Raw genomic sequence first — 17,249 nt, forward strand, 5'->3', positions numbered from 1 at the left:
TATAATGATGAAAGCGAATGGATTGTCTGCTGATGGCCAAGGAAATTTTGTCAGTCGTTGGATGCGTTTTTAGCCTAAGTAAAAGAAGTGGAGGATGGTAGATGATTTGACCCTCTAGCTTGGAACTGGGTGTGAATGAAGTCCGCTGTCTAAATGAAGCTCAGTGGTACATGCACGAGGATTTCGAACTATCGACAATTTAATCGTAACTCATTTTTTTAAATATATTTTAAATTAACAGCCACACGTACTTCCCCATGATGGAGAAAAGGGGAAAGCATTTTGAGGTGATACAATATCAAGGAGAGATTGTATAGACCACTTTAGGGTGATACGTTCTATTATCCCACTCCCACAGCACCAATCGAAATCCATCAGCTTCAGTCAACTTTTCATGGCTTAGAGAACTCGATAAGAGGCGTCAAACCGACAAATCGTCAAATCCAGGCTTCACAACACAGTCCGATCAACAATCACACTTATTTTGTAAGCCCTTCCAAAGAGTTATCAGTAGTATAAAATATGCCAACTTCTTTGAGTACTTCGGCACGTTGACAGGCAGTAAAAGAAGAATGGGTTGGCAAGCAAAGGGCGGGATTCAATGCTATCTCCATTTTGAGGAATGTTAAACTGAGATGTCACAAAACACTTTGACATGTTGCAAGGCGTTAAAGTGTGCCACACCCTTGGGTTAATGGACTTTTGACTTCTTCATACAATTAATTTCGGATTTTTATAATTGTCAAGTATGAAGCGGATTCAAACAAACACAATTCTGGGGCTTGTTTAAATTCATCCAAACCATTGGCGGAATTTCCGGTTAGGACTGATAATTTTGAATTTTAAGATTTTAACCAAAGTTTCTATTGAGGAAATCTATAAAAGGTTATAAAACAATTCTTCTTACCTCAAAGTGGATTTCTAAACAATAGTTTTCTTACTCAAAGTCAAGACATACTCTAGCAATCAGCTTTTTTTCTTAGACTTCACACACCTTATCAGGGTTGCCTTGAATAATTTAGTGCTTCCACGACTTGCTTTTGTCTGTACAAAAATGCACAAATTTTCCTCCCTTTTTTGGCATGAAGAAGATATTTCAAAGTATTTTTTTTGAAAAAACCCTATTATTTTATGACAATACTTTGGACGCTTGCGCTACCCTTCACTTCGGATGCGCGGCTACCGAAGGCACCGCCGTTGGACCTCCGCTGGGTGGCATGACCTCTGGGCCGTGGTAGTAGCCTCTCAGCCCTTCTGTACGTCGGTAATACGCTTTTTGCACCAGTGCTACTACTCCTTTCGTCCTCAGGGTTGACTTTAGGCGCTACGCTCACGTCTGCAAAGTCGATTTTTGTTTACCAAAAGAAAATAGCTGAAACAGTGAATGCTAAAGCCCTGTAATTCTTATTTTGCATCGAGGAGGTGATTGAATATTCCAAGCGAATACTTTTTCCTCTTTTAATTTGAGAAAATCTTCGACAATGATGGCTTTTTTGCATCCGGCCTAGTAGAGCCGAAATAAGTGCGGAATGGTTGAAGTTGGCAAAGAAAAAATGTATCTAAACGACATTTATAGAAAGTGGAAAAAAGTGAGAAAAGCTCTACAACCGACCACAGTTGAGAAACTCTACACTTTGCACAAAAAATAGTCAAGGAATGGAGTTGAGTCAAGGCTTAACACTTTGTCTGAGTATTGAATCAGCGGAGGGCGTTTTTCGGGATTCCACAATGACAAAGTAATTATTTTTTTTTAATGTAGCCCTGGGCAAAGAGAGATTGGTGGTGGTAGTAGTAGTTGTTGTATTTGTAAGATGACGGCATTCCTGAAACCCAGTAATCAAAGACACCAGTCATTCCGGAATTGGCAGTAGCGTGACTGGAAAAGATCCGGAATTACTTTAAAAGGTGGCCCGGAATATACGTCGCTTCACCCCTTTTCTTCCTTCTTACTTGTCTGGATAAATTCCATTAAAATAATAACTATTGAAAGGAGCTAAAATATTCCATAATGTTAATTTTGCTGTAGGACAGTATGCTACTGATGAAGCCTTTCAGGGTTCTGCAACTTGGCCTTCACACCATTGACACGGAGCTCTACTCACGCCATCCGTGACAACGGTCTCCCGGTCCCTCTATAATTCCAGATATAGCAGTTGCCACCCTATTTTTACACCTTGCATCCAATTTCCAGGTAAAAACGTTCAGTTGTTGGTGTGCTTTGAAGATTCGGTTTCAGCCCATTTCATGCAAGAAGATTGTCCTAACGCTGCATTGAACCTCGCATATTTGACATTTGTGATGTCAGACTAGCTCTCTCACTTTCTCACAATGTGTAATCTTGGCCATACTACCTCCAAGAAGACAAAGCTGTAATCCCAGTCGCCTGCATTATTACGTTTGCAGAGGCTGCCCACATTCGTTGGGAGGTGGGTTCGCTCCTACACCTAGCTCAATGCGAAGACTACAAGTAAGTAATTTTGCATTAGTAAAAGAAAAAAAACGAATTTTCTTAGCTTGGCCTAACTGAAATTGCATTTGATATAGCTTTTTTTATTTTTATGCATTTTTTTGAATTTTTGTGCCGTTTCGTAGATTATTAGATAGCGATATGTAGTAATTGCTCCATTTCAACTTTTTTGTTTACTTCTACTGGTAAATTAAGCCAAAAGTAATTGGGAGCAAATTACTTAAAGATTCTGAAATTGTGATAATTTTTTTGCATTTCAGACGACTTTTTATTTTTTGATGAAATCGGCCTTGACTCCCATTGCCCATGTCAGTTTGGAGGAGGGGCTATTACGGGACCTGGAAAATGACGGGAAAACATAAAATCTCCGCTAATTTAGCCAATTTATTTGGATTTTTCTTGTCACAATTCTCCGCCCAACCTCATTATGGCGACCCCTGCATTTCGGCTAATCAGTCTTTGGGCGGACAGGGTGACTGGAGGCGCTTTTTTTTAATAGGCGACCCAACTTTTGCCTATTGTGAATTATAAATTGTGTAATGGACATTATGAAGCATGTAGCCTCTTTTAACTCAACTAATTTTTCTCCATTCCGGTTGCCTTAGTTCCCGCCCGATTTCATTGTGGCGAACTCAGCGTGTCAACCAATCATTTTTCAGGTGGACAGGGACACCAACGGCTCCATTCAATTAATTAACCCACCTTTTGTTCTTGCACTAGCGTAAATTAAAAAAAATTTGTTTTAGATGTTAAAATTGTTATTTTAAATAAAAAAACCCACCAATTCCTATTTTACACTTTGGTTGACTGGCCAATTCTAAAATAAGTAGTATAAGAATTGGTGGATTAAAAAGACTTTAATAAGTGAAAACGGCGAGTATCTTAATATATTAATGATCTAAAATAATTCAAATTATTAAGTTTGCCAAGTTTTACGGGGTGAAATATCCGTGCATCTTGCAAATTTTCCCAACTCTGTATTCAGTGAGTGTTTTACAACTCACAAGTAGACTGAATGCCCAGGAAATTTCCACTTTATAACGTTAGTTAAATTTTTTGAATATCTTTGGCCACGTTTTGTTGGTAAGGCGTCACCTTTGTTTAGTATGAATCAAAAAATGAGGTGCTAAATTCAGACATCAAATGGAATCCCACTTTTGGTTTTTTGGGTAAATATAATATCTGATCAACATCTTATGCTAGAAGAGTCGGTTTTGGAGGAGGACTGACCGCCAGAGGCAATACTACACAAGTTGTAAGTAGTTCCGGTAGGGTGCTTCTATACAAATTTAAGTGGGAAAAGTGGGCAGGTGAATAAAAGTCACTTACCCGTGACGCTAAGTTCATCTACTTGAAGAGTCACAAATGTGTGACGGTGGCAGTAAATGTGTTGCCTGACAACCAGTCAATACGTGTGGCACTCTTTTCCATGCTTCCTACCAATCTCCGTTTACTGTTAGCCTGACGACCAAAGGGGGTGTCGCAAGTGACTGGGGCATTAAATTTTGACAGCTAACCACCCAAAATTTGATGTGCCATCATAAAGAACAAAAGCGGCTGTTGAGGAAGAAAATAGAAGGAGAGGAAAGTGCCAAAAGCCGGGGACCCTGAGTAATGATAATGAAGGAAATTACTCCCGACCGCATCGAGTGGGCTGCGAAAGCCGTGGAGAAGGGTAAACAAGGGATCCCACGCAATTGCCTTGCAATGACAATACGCTTTTCCTTTTTCATCCCCTTCCTTCATGATCATTATCTCAATGTCCAAAAGAGCTACCTCGCTCAATACGTGGTGCGCTAAAGATAGGATTGTTCACTTGTCAAGAGTCATACCATTACAGCTGAGGTCTCTTTGAAACAATACAACTCAAAGGTGTGCAAGAAAACTTCGCCTAGCGTAACAGCCATGAGCAGTGAATCAAGCGACGAGTAGTCTCTTTCCAAGATCTCCTACCGCATGTCGCAAAGCGCAGCCTTGAGCAAGTGAGTTAGTAGAGGAGAAGCGAACGGAGGGTAAATACTGCCTAATCCGCGTCTTCTACATTCCTTCCAAATTAAGTCAAACACATTTTCAAGACCTTGGACACTGACACTATCAAATGGAATTGATAATTGAAAAACAAAAGGGCAATCAAGATGATGGGACTGTGCCAAGGTTCTTGGCCTTTAAAAGTACTACAATTAAGGTTCCCATTGGGACCAAAGTTCTTGCCATTCAAAACAATAGCATTTATTTGTTGATAAATCAATAATTTGGATGTCTTGGAATAACAATGACTTTCTCAAACAAAGTCATTGCTTATTGGCTGAACACCCTTAAGATGAAAGAAGTTTGTTTTTTCTGCCTAATAAATTCTACGTATATCAGAAAACCGACAATTCGCGCCTTTGAGTACTCGTATCAAGGTTGAGAGACCGGACAGTGGGATGGGGCACGAAACCAATTAAGGCAACATTACAGCATTCGGTCTCTTTCTCCATCAAAAAATAGGTTTACATTGCTATCACGCCTCATCTACGTGCGTAAACAAGAAAAGACAATATCCACTGCAAATACACAAAATCACATGTACTCACACACACATACAGACAGAAAGGGGATGGAGGAATGCTGATGTCTCTTTAGTCTTCTTTCCTCCCTGCATCACTACGAATTTACGATCAGATCTGAGCCTGACAGTGTTAATCCCGTGTTACAGATGAGCTGCCAAGGCTGCCCCTCATGTGTCATTGCTTCTCTTCCTTCGCCTCCTTGAAGTCTGGCTCGCTGACACCGATTCCACGCTGTTGTGCAACGCATCAGGAATGCGTAAAAATTGGGTTGAGCGCGGTATAATGAGGTGAGGGCATTGCTGAGCATCATAATGCCCTCCGAGTCATTGGTGGGAGCATTCTGCAAAAGACTGGACATCAGGATATCCACTGGATGCAGACCGCATACTCGGTCTGGCTCGGCATCAACAGTATATTTCACGGGAAGCCAATGATGACCGCTCTCCACAACAAGAAGGAAGTACATGAGGCATGTAAGGGAGAGGAAGAGCTTTGAATTCATGGTCATTCAAGCCGTACGTATTGCCAGAGGGTATCACCTGTAGGTGGACAGGCTTTATAGTGCCCCACTGTACCAATCAGAACACGACCTGCGAGTGTGTGTGTACGTGAGTAGTGACGTGTGTGCGGACCATGCAATTGGTTGGGCTTGTCTGTTGGCAGTGACCTTTCAGTTTCTTGGGAAAAATAAAGAGGAATTCTCGAAATGTGATTAGTTATTGGAGGAGGTAAACGATCACATGAATGGAATGAGAAATGACATTTGGGGGAGAATCGGGAAAGCTTTGGAATTCCTCTACCGAAAAATGACTTAAGCATTAAAGAGGTTCAAAAAGTGCATACATTTTCAAAGAGGAATAATGAAGTAAGATTTCGAGGCAGTTGATAATGTTTGGTTATCCTCAAAATGGCTTTCTTGGTAGAATTAATTTTGTTTAAAAGTCATTGGAAAAGTTGGAGCATGATAAAATTAAGGTAGGTACAAAAGTTTCAGTAATCAGGTTTTTCCATAAAATTATGGATTTGAACCTCATCATTCGCGGCATGTGGCTGGATTAAAACACTCACCTTCGAGATTACTCAATCAAAGATCAAATTGACCTCTACTCATTTCTCTTCATTGGAATGGAATCAGAGACATTTTAGCTCAATTTAGGTGCTCCTTTCTGTTGTGGACATTTAATTCATCAACAGGTTGGCCTGAGCTCTTAAAGTAAGCTAATAACACTGGGTTCCTGTTAGCTGCCTCAAGAGAAATGCATTGGGAAATACAAGACTCCTTTATTGCGCTTCTTTCTTACGTGGACGTGAAACATTTCACCTTTTGAGTATTAAAGTGGGTCACTTTTTCCTTAGAAGTTTGAATTTATTTGTTGATAGGCTTTAATTAGGACTTGTTGTGGTTTTTGAGTTCTTGAAAATATTTAGCTATACTGCCTACAGTAGATTGACCTTTGAAGCCGCCGGTGCGTATTTGGAATGGGGGAGAGCTGGCATCTTTTTGCTCATTTACAGACACAAAGTTGTTAGTCTAGACCTACCACAACTTTGGTATAATATGATAAACTCAGAGTACTTTGGTTTTCTGTGTGGAATGCGGAGAAACTTGTTTACTTCTTATGGGCTATTATATTTGTGCAATTTTGATTTATATAAATAATAAACAGTTTGAAAAGCTACCAACCAATGTGTAAGACTTAAAACTAATACACTCTTGTAAATTCTTGCAGCTTAAGGAAGTAAGTTTGGTTTTGAATTGATTTATTACTAGGCACTAAGCATTACTTACTGGGACCAAAGGAATTTTGAAGTATACCTAAATATGTCTTTTGTGTACCTTTAAGAGTGGTTCTTCATTCTCTTAAGAAATTGCGGATTTTGCCTTGGTGTTGCTTTTAACCCGCAACTTGTTGTTAACATTTAGGTCTATTTGGGTGGCTAAATAAGATGGTATTCTGGATTGTAAGGACGCGCCTAAACTTTCGGTGAGTTTAACCTACCGTGACTGCAAAATCAGTGAACTGGTTTACTTAAGCGGTTTGGTGAACTTTAACAAGGTCAATGTCATTTCAAAAGCCCATCTTCTTTTTAGTAAAAACTAGGCCATCCAAATGACAAATTTCCTACGATTTGCAAAAAGAACTCTGTCTGACAGCATCTTAGTGGTGCTACTAAAAGCATATTTTCATTGCTCCTTCTTTCTGCCTCTGCTTTCAGACACTTAGATCTAGACCATTGGTTAGGGGAAGAAATATCCCACTTAAGTAGTATGTGGGAGGTCTACTGCTTATCCAGGTTTATGTGAGAGAGGAGCTCGCCTTTGTCTTGGGGATCGATGGCTTAGCTCGCCCACGAGGTTGATGCGATCTGACCGTTTGTTACCAGAAAGGCGAATTCCAAAAAGCAGAAATTACAGGATGTTGGAGGCATTAAATGCCCTCCTTATAATAAATAAATTTTAGATGAATGTAAATGCCTTTTAAAAATCGTCCAATTAAGCCCGGGGCAGGGGGATGAAATTTTTTGATTAATCACAATGTCATTACGAAAATACTCGACACCCCTACTTTTTCCGAGTGTCATTCCTTCAATTTAACAATAACTTCTATTATTTTAAAAGACAAAGTCTGGATCAAAACTAGATATTAGCTGGTAGATTTGTCCATCAATAGACGGATTAATAGGGGTCATGAAAAACAAAGGGCTTTTTCTTTCTATACAGTCCTGAAGTGGAGCCACCAACCTTTTTGTTTGAGACCATTGAAAACACGACGCAAACTGATAAAATTAAATACGGAGAAGATGGTTTTAAAGGCTCACTTTGTTGAAAAAAATGCTTTTATTCTGAAGAACAAACAAAAGCCGCAGCATAAATTTAAATGGGGCTTAAATTATTGCTAAAAATGCCAATTTGGCTAGGAACAGCAAAATATTTGACTGACTTAGTTTCGTTTTGGTCGTTGAGTTTGTGGTTAAATTCAGTTACCAAAACCCAAGTTTTTCTATGCAGTTACCGTAAACCTTGCCACATTGGCTTCTTGATTCAAAGTCCTTCCTATTCTTATATCATTTCTTAGTTTCCCTGTGCTTTAATTAGTATACAGCTATTTAACATTTCGTTTAATTGTTTATTTGCCTAAGCGGTGATTTCAACCTTCGCTGGTTGTGCCGCCGCTCTGGAGCATGGCTTTCGCGCCAGGCGAAGAGCCTTTCAGCCCTTCAGTGGGTTAGCAAGCAGTGCGCTCTTTTATCTTGCTTTGGGACATTACGACTTCGGCAGGAGCTCAAAATAAGGCACTTATTAATAATTATTGGAAATGAATACCTAAGACCAGATATATGCTTCTCAATCGGCCTATTTATCAGGTAATTAATCAAAGATGTTGCAGACTAGGGGATCGGCGTGACTGAGAAGGTGCAGTCTAGCCTCGAGGAGGAGGAGGAGGGGGGGATAATCTCCAATCCCCCATAAAAGGCTGATCAATTTTACAATCCCATGTTTCAAAAATTCATAAGTTCTTCTGCTAACAACCCTTCCTCGATCCAGAGGTCTGAAACCGGTAAAGGAAGGGAAAAGAATAGAAATATTAAATTTGTAGTTAAAGGCCTGTCCTAGGGAAATAAATAGCAACTTTTGTACAGCTATTTTTTCCTAATAAAAACAAAACAACAGCAATATTTGCGATGTATGCTCTTTTTCTAATGAGACAATGATTATTTGCAAACTTTGCACTCACGAAAAGAAAGCCCTTTGTCATCAGCCCATTCAAGTTGACACAATATTGTCTAATGGCAGGAAAAGGGGATGACCTTCGTCTGCAGGAGTACTAACCAGTGGGACGTGGTAGATGAGGGTAAAGGGCATCCCTACCTCCTTCACTTTCATCCTCAAGTTTTATATTAGATTGCCTTGTGGATAAATTAGAGCGTATGAGGTCAAAAGGTCTTGCATTGCTTTGAGGGGGCTTTCTTCCAACTGACTCACTAGTCCTGACTGTTTCACAAGAAGACGTTTTCTTGCACACCTTTAAAGTGAATCTTATCAGTTACTTCTCAGTCACGATTGTAAAACCCTCAGCAGGTCATACAACACGTATTGACATGCGTAAGAAGTGTTTACGGGTTTTTGACAATGAAGTGGCACCAACTTTAGAAGTCTGCAGTGGCAGTTTTGAAGTAACTGGCAAAATATTTTTTTCCATAACAAACGTTTATCAGTCGATCTTTCACCACGGCGAGTCTATTTGCTGTGCATGAGTAGGGTGAAAAGCGGAAGCAACGTCACCTGTCAAATTCATGCCATTTCCCTAACCTTCACTACAGCTTTTGCTGTGAGATGGTGTGTTTAAACAATTTCTTCCCACGACCTAGACGAATCGCTATGCAGCATCCAGTAAGGTGTTCTTGATCCCTTAATTCCCAATTATTTTCCCTATCAATAGTGACAAGTAATTCTTCATGCCCCAGACTGGACGGACACACCTAATGTTACACATCTGCCTTTGAGGAGCTTGTCGCCTCAAAGCGAGTTTTCCAATCGCCTCAAGAGGCAGATTCTGCTATTACGCCTCCTCCACCTACCACCTCCTCTACGCCTTTAAAAGCTAGTTAAACTCGGTCTGTAAATCAAACCGGCTCGAAACTCATTCACCAGATCCAGCGAGCACTACGATATGAGCCATTACTCATTCCTCCTTGAGTTCAGCTTCCCCTCTAACTTAATTTTGCAAGATGAATTTTTAAGCTAGGATACGGTTAGGTTATATATTGGTAGCAAAGGAGATTAAAAAGCCGAAAAAACATTGTGATACCTTGAGGGACGCAAGCTGATCAACTGAAACCCAACCTGTCCGTCGAATTCGTTGTCAACACTGGCATAGACCTTCATCGTGATCCATAGGGATTCAACAGATATGAGAATGTGTTAGTTAAATCGAATTCGCCCGCAGAGGAAGTACATTTACTCAGAACAGGACATTACCATAACCATTTGAGCTTTAACGGCCGAGTGTCAACCCTTATGCAGTCTTAAAGCACGAGAACTTCGATGATTCTTGCACTAAGGAGGTAAGGAAACCCTGATTCTTTGCCTTGTACCCCTTCAAGAAAACAGGTGACAAAAATGTTACAGAGGAGGACACAAAAAAGTGCTTCGTTGTGGAGGCAACCATCAAATTTCCATTCATTGTTGATCTGAAGAAACAAGCGCCTCGTTCGTACCCTGGGATAGCTACCCTCGCCAGTGATATCAAGAGCCTATGAAAATACATCACTTTGTCTTCCAGTCTTGTGCTCCTAAACTTCCACCTACACACCGCCTTCGAGAGCATTACAAAAGCCACGAGATCGTAGGAGACCATTCAAGGTCCATCAAGAAAACGAACTATTTGTCTGGCAATTACAGTTTCGGAATCAAGGCTACCATTTAATAACTGTTGCTTTGACGAAAGTTGTGGAATGAACCAAATCTGCCAAGGTTGAATCTCCTCAATCTTGGTTAAATCAAAACATTTTAGAAGTGTCAATCATCGCTGTGAGTAGCCAACTCCGTTGTAAAGGAAGTACTGGTTACGCTTTTGATTGAACTATCCGTTTAAACCGGATTTGTTTCCAGGTTTGTAAGGCGAAACTTGGCTTGTGCAAAAAAAGAAGTGAGATGGCCACAGAGAAAAAACGCCTTAGAGCCTATAATTTATTTAAGAATAAAGTAAAATCTACCTTTGTTTTTTCAAGACTTCTGGGAGGAAAAAAGGAAGAGCTCAATCAACCGTCCATATCGCCCTCATTTAAATGGATAATGTAGAAGATCGCTGCCTAAGGCGAAGGGAAGAAGGCCTGCATCCAAAGTTATTCAAAAGTTTTGTATCATCCACCGAGTAACACCACCTGCGCACGGTGATGCATCACTAGCTGAAGCACTGATTAAGTAGAACCTCCAGTGTTGTTTCAATTTTCTTACGTGGCTTGAAAAATCTCCTCCACATGGTAATTGAGAGGTGAAAATGGAATATAAGACAAGGATTGTCCTCTCGAGGTGAGGTTGTCTTAGCAAAGAATTACTCCAACTAACAGGTGGGCGGGAGGCAGCGACAAATTACTCGGATTCGTGACCATATCTGCCGTGAGGTCCGCGATGGGAACGCAGTGTGGGTTCAACACACGGGCTTGTTTTCTTTCCATTAAGAAATAGCGAACTATTCCCACTGTCCCCTAATAACATAAGTTACAATTTCGCAATGTTGACAATCACAGAGGGCTTTGGAAACCCTCCTTCCAGACGTATTTACGGTTTAGAGATGAAAATAAAGACGGTTCTGCCCCTAAGATGAGGACCTATACTGATTAGGCCTTTGGACGATGCATACGGTTTGATGAATCTGTAGTAGGTCAAGGTTACTTCGAGAGCGCCAAGTGGTTCAGTAAAAAAGGACATTTAAGTCCTCATCACCGGGGGAAAACACTTCATCAGGAGGTCTCAAATTTGTCGCCTCCATTGATGTACTTCAAAATGTGATGTCTTGCCCTATCTGCAGGTGTATAAATTCACCAGTGCACTCGCTCACCACTAACGTCGCACATATGTGACGCGTGTATTTTAGTGGCTTACGGTAGGTAGGCGTTGAATGCTTTTCCGGTTGACTAAGAACAATTGTTGACTTTTGACCCTTTGAGGTCCAAGCAGCAACTGGGCTTTACATGGTAAATAAATCAACCTTTTTTTTCCGGACTGTTAGGAAGGCATTATTTTAAATTAGTATAGTCATAGTTATTTTTTCAGGAAGATGTGTATTTCCTTTCATGCAAAAAAGGAGATTTAAATCTTCCTATTTAAGAACGTAAAATAAAAAAACACTGGCTGCTAACGTTCTCAGTGATCGTTAAATTTCAGCCTCTAGAGGATTCGTGGATCAACCTACCTGTGCCTACTTAAAGATGCGGCAGAGAGGACTCCAAGAGGTCATCAAATTTTGGAATCTCGACCCAGAATGAAGCAAAAAGTAAACTTTTCTGGTCCCAGCAAAGTAATGCCTGACGCTGTTCCTTTTGAGGTATCAGAGGAAAATTGACCACAAGAGTCGACTATTTCGGCCAATTCAACTGTTCCCCGTCATCGCTGTCGTCCTCTTCCTCCTCAACCACTCCGCTCGCAATGCACCAATCAAAGTAACTGGCTATTATACGGGGACAAACGGTACATGTCACACCTTCGTTATATGGAGGCACAGACAAGAAAATCTGGCGTCACATATACGTGACACTAGTGGCAGACATGACAAAGCGTGGAAAAAATTTAGACTCTTTAGCTTCACTAGAAACGACTTGCACTAACACAAAACACTAGGCCCCCAAGACTGGTAACTCATCATTCCCTTACTTCCTGACCATTATAAAGCGAAAAATCCCCCGTTTTAGAATTCCCCTCATCTGACTTGCGGTGAGAAGAGGATTTTATATCTAATATGCGCTATCAGGGAGAAAAAATCGCCTTAAATTTCCTGGGAATTTTATACCCTCCCATTAAAAAATCCCATAGTGCTTACAAAAATCTCACCTAAGATTGCTAACTCCTTCCTTACTTTTTCCAACTAGAATTTTTGCTGTAAATAAAGCCTCAAACTTTACTCGAATTCCTCCAAAAGCAGTTTCCGTATTCAAGAGGGAGCATAGGCACTTCAGTCGCCTCGGCGTCTCAGGCAGTGGACTTCCCGTCCATACTCAGGAGTGTCTATTCCCACTAACCTTATTACATCCTCAAGAATGACTTTGAGAGTTACAACTCCTTTACTTTCTACACAAATACGGCTCTATTGCGGCTGAATGAAGGAAGTCATAAGATACGGTCCTGCAAAAATGAGGGCCACTGCTGATCAAGCAGCTGGAAATGACGGATCCTTGGCCTAGAGGTAGAAGCAGAGGAGGCATCAGGGAAGATCACTTCAAAAATTCCACTGAAATGACACAATTTCAGTTGAAATGCGTTTATTATCGCCCTCAGTCGTTGCCTTTGACTCTGGCAGATGAAAAAGAATAAAAAAAATTAATCACAGATGGGGTAACTTTCAATAAATTCTATTATTGTAAAAGAAAAGAACAGGAAACTTTAAAACAAAAGATAAAGTGTGTCGCGCTCCCATTGCGCTTCTTTAGATCAGACGGAGATTACACAAACCCTGAGTCTTCTCAACGGAATTCTCACCTTTCCCCCTCCCCCCGCCCCACAAGGTCGTAGGACTAGTGGCCCAATCTACATCCAACCGCTGAAAATGATCGTCAAGCCCTGAATCAAAGGGAGCCGTTTGACTTCTCCTCCATACAACCTGCTGGACTGGGGAGTAAGTGATGGAGAAGTTCAACAACCATGAGACCTCTAGCCCTCCTTTGTTGAGGTGATTACCGCCACGCATTCCGGTAACACCAAGGTCTTCATTAAGAACGCTTTTTTACGATAATCCATTACCTTCATCTGAAAATATTTACGTGGCCCTCATTTCTGACGCTTTAAAAACAAGTTAATGCTGCTTCCATGGGATTTTGTAACTCGAATTTCCGCCCAGTTATTTAAAGGTATTTTAATTTTTTGAAAGATTGCTGCTGGGATACGCTCAGCCTATCACAGTTTTTATTCAACCTGTAGACAGACGCAAACACGTACACCCCAAATGGGGAAGTGGCAAAAGACGATCCAATTTGGAGGTAAAACTGGTCCTTGACAAATTCACGCTTAGAAGTTAAAGTTTCTACTAATAATTCTTAAGAAGAGTAAAGATTCTGGGATTAAAATAATGATTAAATTCAAAAGATTAATGGGAAAATGGAGTTTGTTGTTTGGGAGGAGGTTTCAGCCCGCCCTTCTGAAAACTCAAACCTCTTCACTTTCATTAAAGGTCACCTGGGAAAAGAGCGCTTAGAGGCTACCCTGTAAAAGAGAGGGCTTTAAAATTACTTGTAAATTTTCCCACTGAATAGAGCAATGAAAGGAGCATTTTAGGGTTTCAAACTAGTGAGTCTTGAATGCTTAAAAAGCCAACCGTTAGGGCAATTTTCCACTGCATTTCCTTTAAAAAAATAAATAGCAAAAAAAACCTTTTAATATTACAGAAACAATCACTAGATAGATGGATGGACAAGAAATGAATGGGTGAATAGATGGATGGATAGATGCAGGATGGGTAGATGGATGGATGGCTGGATGGGTGGATACAGGATGAATGGATATAAGATGGATAGATGGATACAGGATGGAATGATGGATATAGGATGGATGTGTGGATGGATGGGTGGATGGGTAGGGGGGGGGGATGGATATTTACGCTGGATAGGTGTCAATTCTACCTTTGTAAAGCCTTTTGTCAATTTTTGTCTCCCTTCTATATCCCATTTAGTCTATTCTCGTTGAAGCTTGATTTTCTGATGCTTAGGCAATAAATATTACTTGGGGAGGCATGAGGACAATAAGGGGGATAAGACAGGATGACACTATGGGTCCTCTTAAGGGGTACCTCGCAGCCACATGCGAAATAAAGTCCTGTAATGCCCCATGTGACTAAGAGTAGAACATCTTCCAACTAATTCACTATTGCTGGATCATTTTATAAGAATGTCTTCCTCCAAACCTTCGAGAGGAACCGTATCAAGTAGGTCACTGTCGTATTTGTATGGTCTTCGCCATGCACATATTTGCGTCTGCAGTCCACCAAACACATAAAAAAGCACGGCCTTCTGGAAGAAAAGTGGTACCTTGGATGTGTGCAACAAGTAGTGAATGGATTGTTTGTAATAACCAATGGTAAGTCCTAAAATCCCCAGTGTTTTGACAGCGGACATGAAACAGGCAAATAACAAACCGGATAGTCGTTCAGACTTGTCAACTGTCTCAGCATTTACCACGATTTTTGCTTCCCAGTTAGTATGAGCTTAAACCGATTGCTTTAACACTCACTGGGCACTACCGAGGGTTGGTCTTGACACAGCAAGCTCAAGTGATGTGTGCGACAGTAACATTTAGCAGTAATACATTATCAAGAATGGGAGGTCCTCCTAAAAGTGATGCATCTACCTTTCAGCGATCCATAACGACTTTTGGGTAACGTAATCCACTGCTGAATACCGCACCCTCATCAAACGCTATACAGAAGATTCGAAGAATGCTTTCAACACCTTTACCTAGGTCGGCGATTTGCTTAAGAATTGTAAAAATTGAGCGACGGCTTTTGGCGATTGGTCATTCACCTGCTGGCTGAACGTCCGCAGCCAATAGATGGATAAATAAATGGAAAAGTGAATCAGGAGTGAAAGACTATTGCGTCGTCGTGGGTTGGCAACGGGACCACCACTACTTGGATCACCACTGACGTATACACGCACAACCACCACCTGTCCTTCAACCGTTTACACCATCCAACCAGCTATCGCATCGCTGACTCCTTGTTTAGCGCCTGAGGTGACACAACGTCCCAACGCCACGGATTTGAGTCGAATGCCTCCATTATTCACAAGAAATTCTGCTAACAACACGTGGTTAGGGGGTGTCTGTCCAGTCTGGTCTGGCCCACGCACAGAATGTTTGCCGGTTATTAAAACTCAAACCACTTTTCTTATAATGTAAGTATAAAGTTAGGCAAAGGTAGAGGTCCCGTTTTGACTTGAGTGACCCTAGTATAGTGCGTGCAATCACACGGAAAAGACCGCTGTCAATTCAATGACAAAAATGGATTTAGTCGACTATAATAGGAATAAATTGCCATATCAACTGCTAGGAAATTGAATATAAAAGTATCATAGCAATGCCAATCACTTGTCACGAGAATGTTTGTCGTAAAAAGTACAAGATTTTCACCTCAATTTCATTCCCACAATATCAGTAAGATATCAGACTTCCACAATTTTATCAGTAAATCGGTAAAGGAATCTCTTTCAAATCGGTTCGGATATCTATGCGACTAGGGGCACGTATGTTAGAGCCGGAGGTGAGGGCATCTAAATTTGAGTCGGGCGTCATGCTCAGTATGCCCAGTTGACGCTCTGCAAAAGTAACGACTGAGCTGGACATCGAAATCAAATGTCAGACAGGAACTAAGGTGATGCTACGATGAAGTGGTAGCAAGGCTATAAATAGTCTAAATATAAAGGCACTGACAAACCTCGGTAAAGCCCACCCGCCATGGCTTCAGGATCTGAAGATACCTGACAGCTGCGGATCATATTTGGCTATGATGATGAGGAATTAAAACCTAGTCTTGACTGCTACATCCTTGAAGGCAAGATTTTTGAGGCATTGTGAGATTTACAAAGAAAATGATCGGGAGAAGGAGAAAACGAAGGTCTAATCAACGCACTCACGCTACTCATTATCGCTGTTTCCCAAAAGGGAATTCAAAGTTTGCAGCAATTAGTCGCTCTACTTTACCAGAGGAAAAATTCTCGTCTGCCCAATTCACTTCAAGATCTAACATCTTGAGGATTTAATAAAAGCAATTTTTTACCCTTTCGCAGATATGAATAGGTTTGAAGCTGGCGTTAAAACGCAATTCTAAAGTGACATCTTTTCTTCTTTGTGCTGGAAACAACAAATTGGAGTGAGATGATTTGATGAAATTAACTTGAAATGAACTTAAAAAGGCAAATTTAGCCAATTTTTCAATCTTCTCATCGACTGGATCTTCAAAGCAATAAAGAGTTGGTTTACGTTTACCTGGCCGTTGAATAAGGTGGGTCCGATTTAAGACATTCACACAGATTCCTATTATGAAATGGACGAGGTAACCAACAAAAGATTCACCTAGCAATCGAGTGGAACTCATTGCAATGCCTCGTTATGCTTAGAGGAGCTTGTCAAATGCACGCAGGTATAGATGCGGACCAGTCTATTTATGTCGTATGCCTTGCTATCCTCTCCACGACCTTTCCTTCGTTTGTAAGATAATGTCATAAAAGGTCGATGGAATGTACCTGAAGTATGTGATCTGCAGGCATAAATGAAAGTCAGTCTACCGATGGGGTACGCTTTAGCATCGTCTACACTACCCTTCATTATTTTGAAGTATAATATCATAAAAGGTGGATTAAATGAACTCAAGGGATTTGATTCGAGCTTGTCTGTTTAATGACCAGGTGCTAACACGTTTGAGAAGCTGTGGAAGCTTCTACCTCCTCTACCGTATCTTGGTAACTTCTTCAATGACAAATGCCAATAACGCTACGAAAATGTACCATATACTTTAGAACTTGTC

The 17,249-nt window shown here is 40.8% G+C and overlaps 2 protein-coding genes across 2 annotated transcripts; one reads left to right on the plus strand and one right to left on the minus strand. All coding sequences in view use genetic code 11, as the record gives it.

Moving 5' to 3' along the window:
• Window positions 1-719: 719 nt before the first annotated feature.
• Window positions 720-8,905, minus strand: EGR_04931 (hypothetical protein; the record flags this gene model as incomplete). The annotated part of the gene is made up of 10 exons (XM_024494180.1): window positions 720-826; window positions 1,951-1,993; window positions 2,443-2,544; window positions 3,324-3,365; window positions 4,534-4,630; window positions 5,687-5,829; window positions 5,863-5,934; window positions 7,763-7,855; window positions 8,510-8,671; window positions 8,891-8,905. The coding sequence occupies 10 exons, from the start codon at window positions 8,903-8,905 to the stop codon at window positions 720-722; spliced, it is 876 nt and encodes a 291-aa protein (XP_024351417.1).
• A 450-nt stretch (window positions 8,906-9,355) lies between these two features.
• Window positions 9,356-10,822, plus strand: EGR_04932 (hypothetical protein; the record flags this gene model as incomplete). Its single annotated transcript, XM_024494181.1, has 2 exons — window positions 9,356-9,412; window positions 10,634-10,822. The coding sequence occupies 2 exons, from the start codon at window positions 9,356-9,358 to the stop codon at window positions 10,820-10,822; spliced, it is 246 nt and encodes an 81-aa protein (XP_024351418.1).
• Window positions 10,823-17,249: the final 6,427 nt, after the last annotated feature.

This window comes from Echinococcus granulosus (genome assembly GCF_000524195.1).
Source record: "Echinococcus granulosus chromosome Unknown EG_S00033, whole genome shotgun sequence".
Classification (NCBI taxonomy): domain Eukaryota; kingdom Metazoa; phylum Platyhelminthes; class Cestoda; order Cyclophyllidea; family Taeniidae; genus Echinococcus; species Echinococcus granulosus.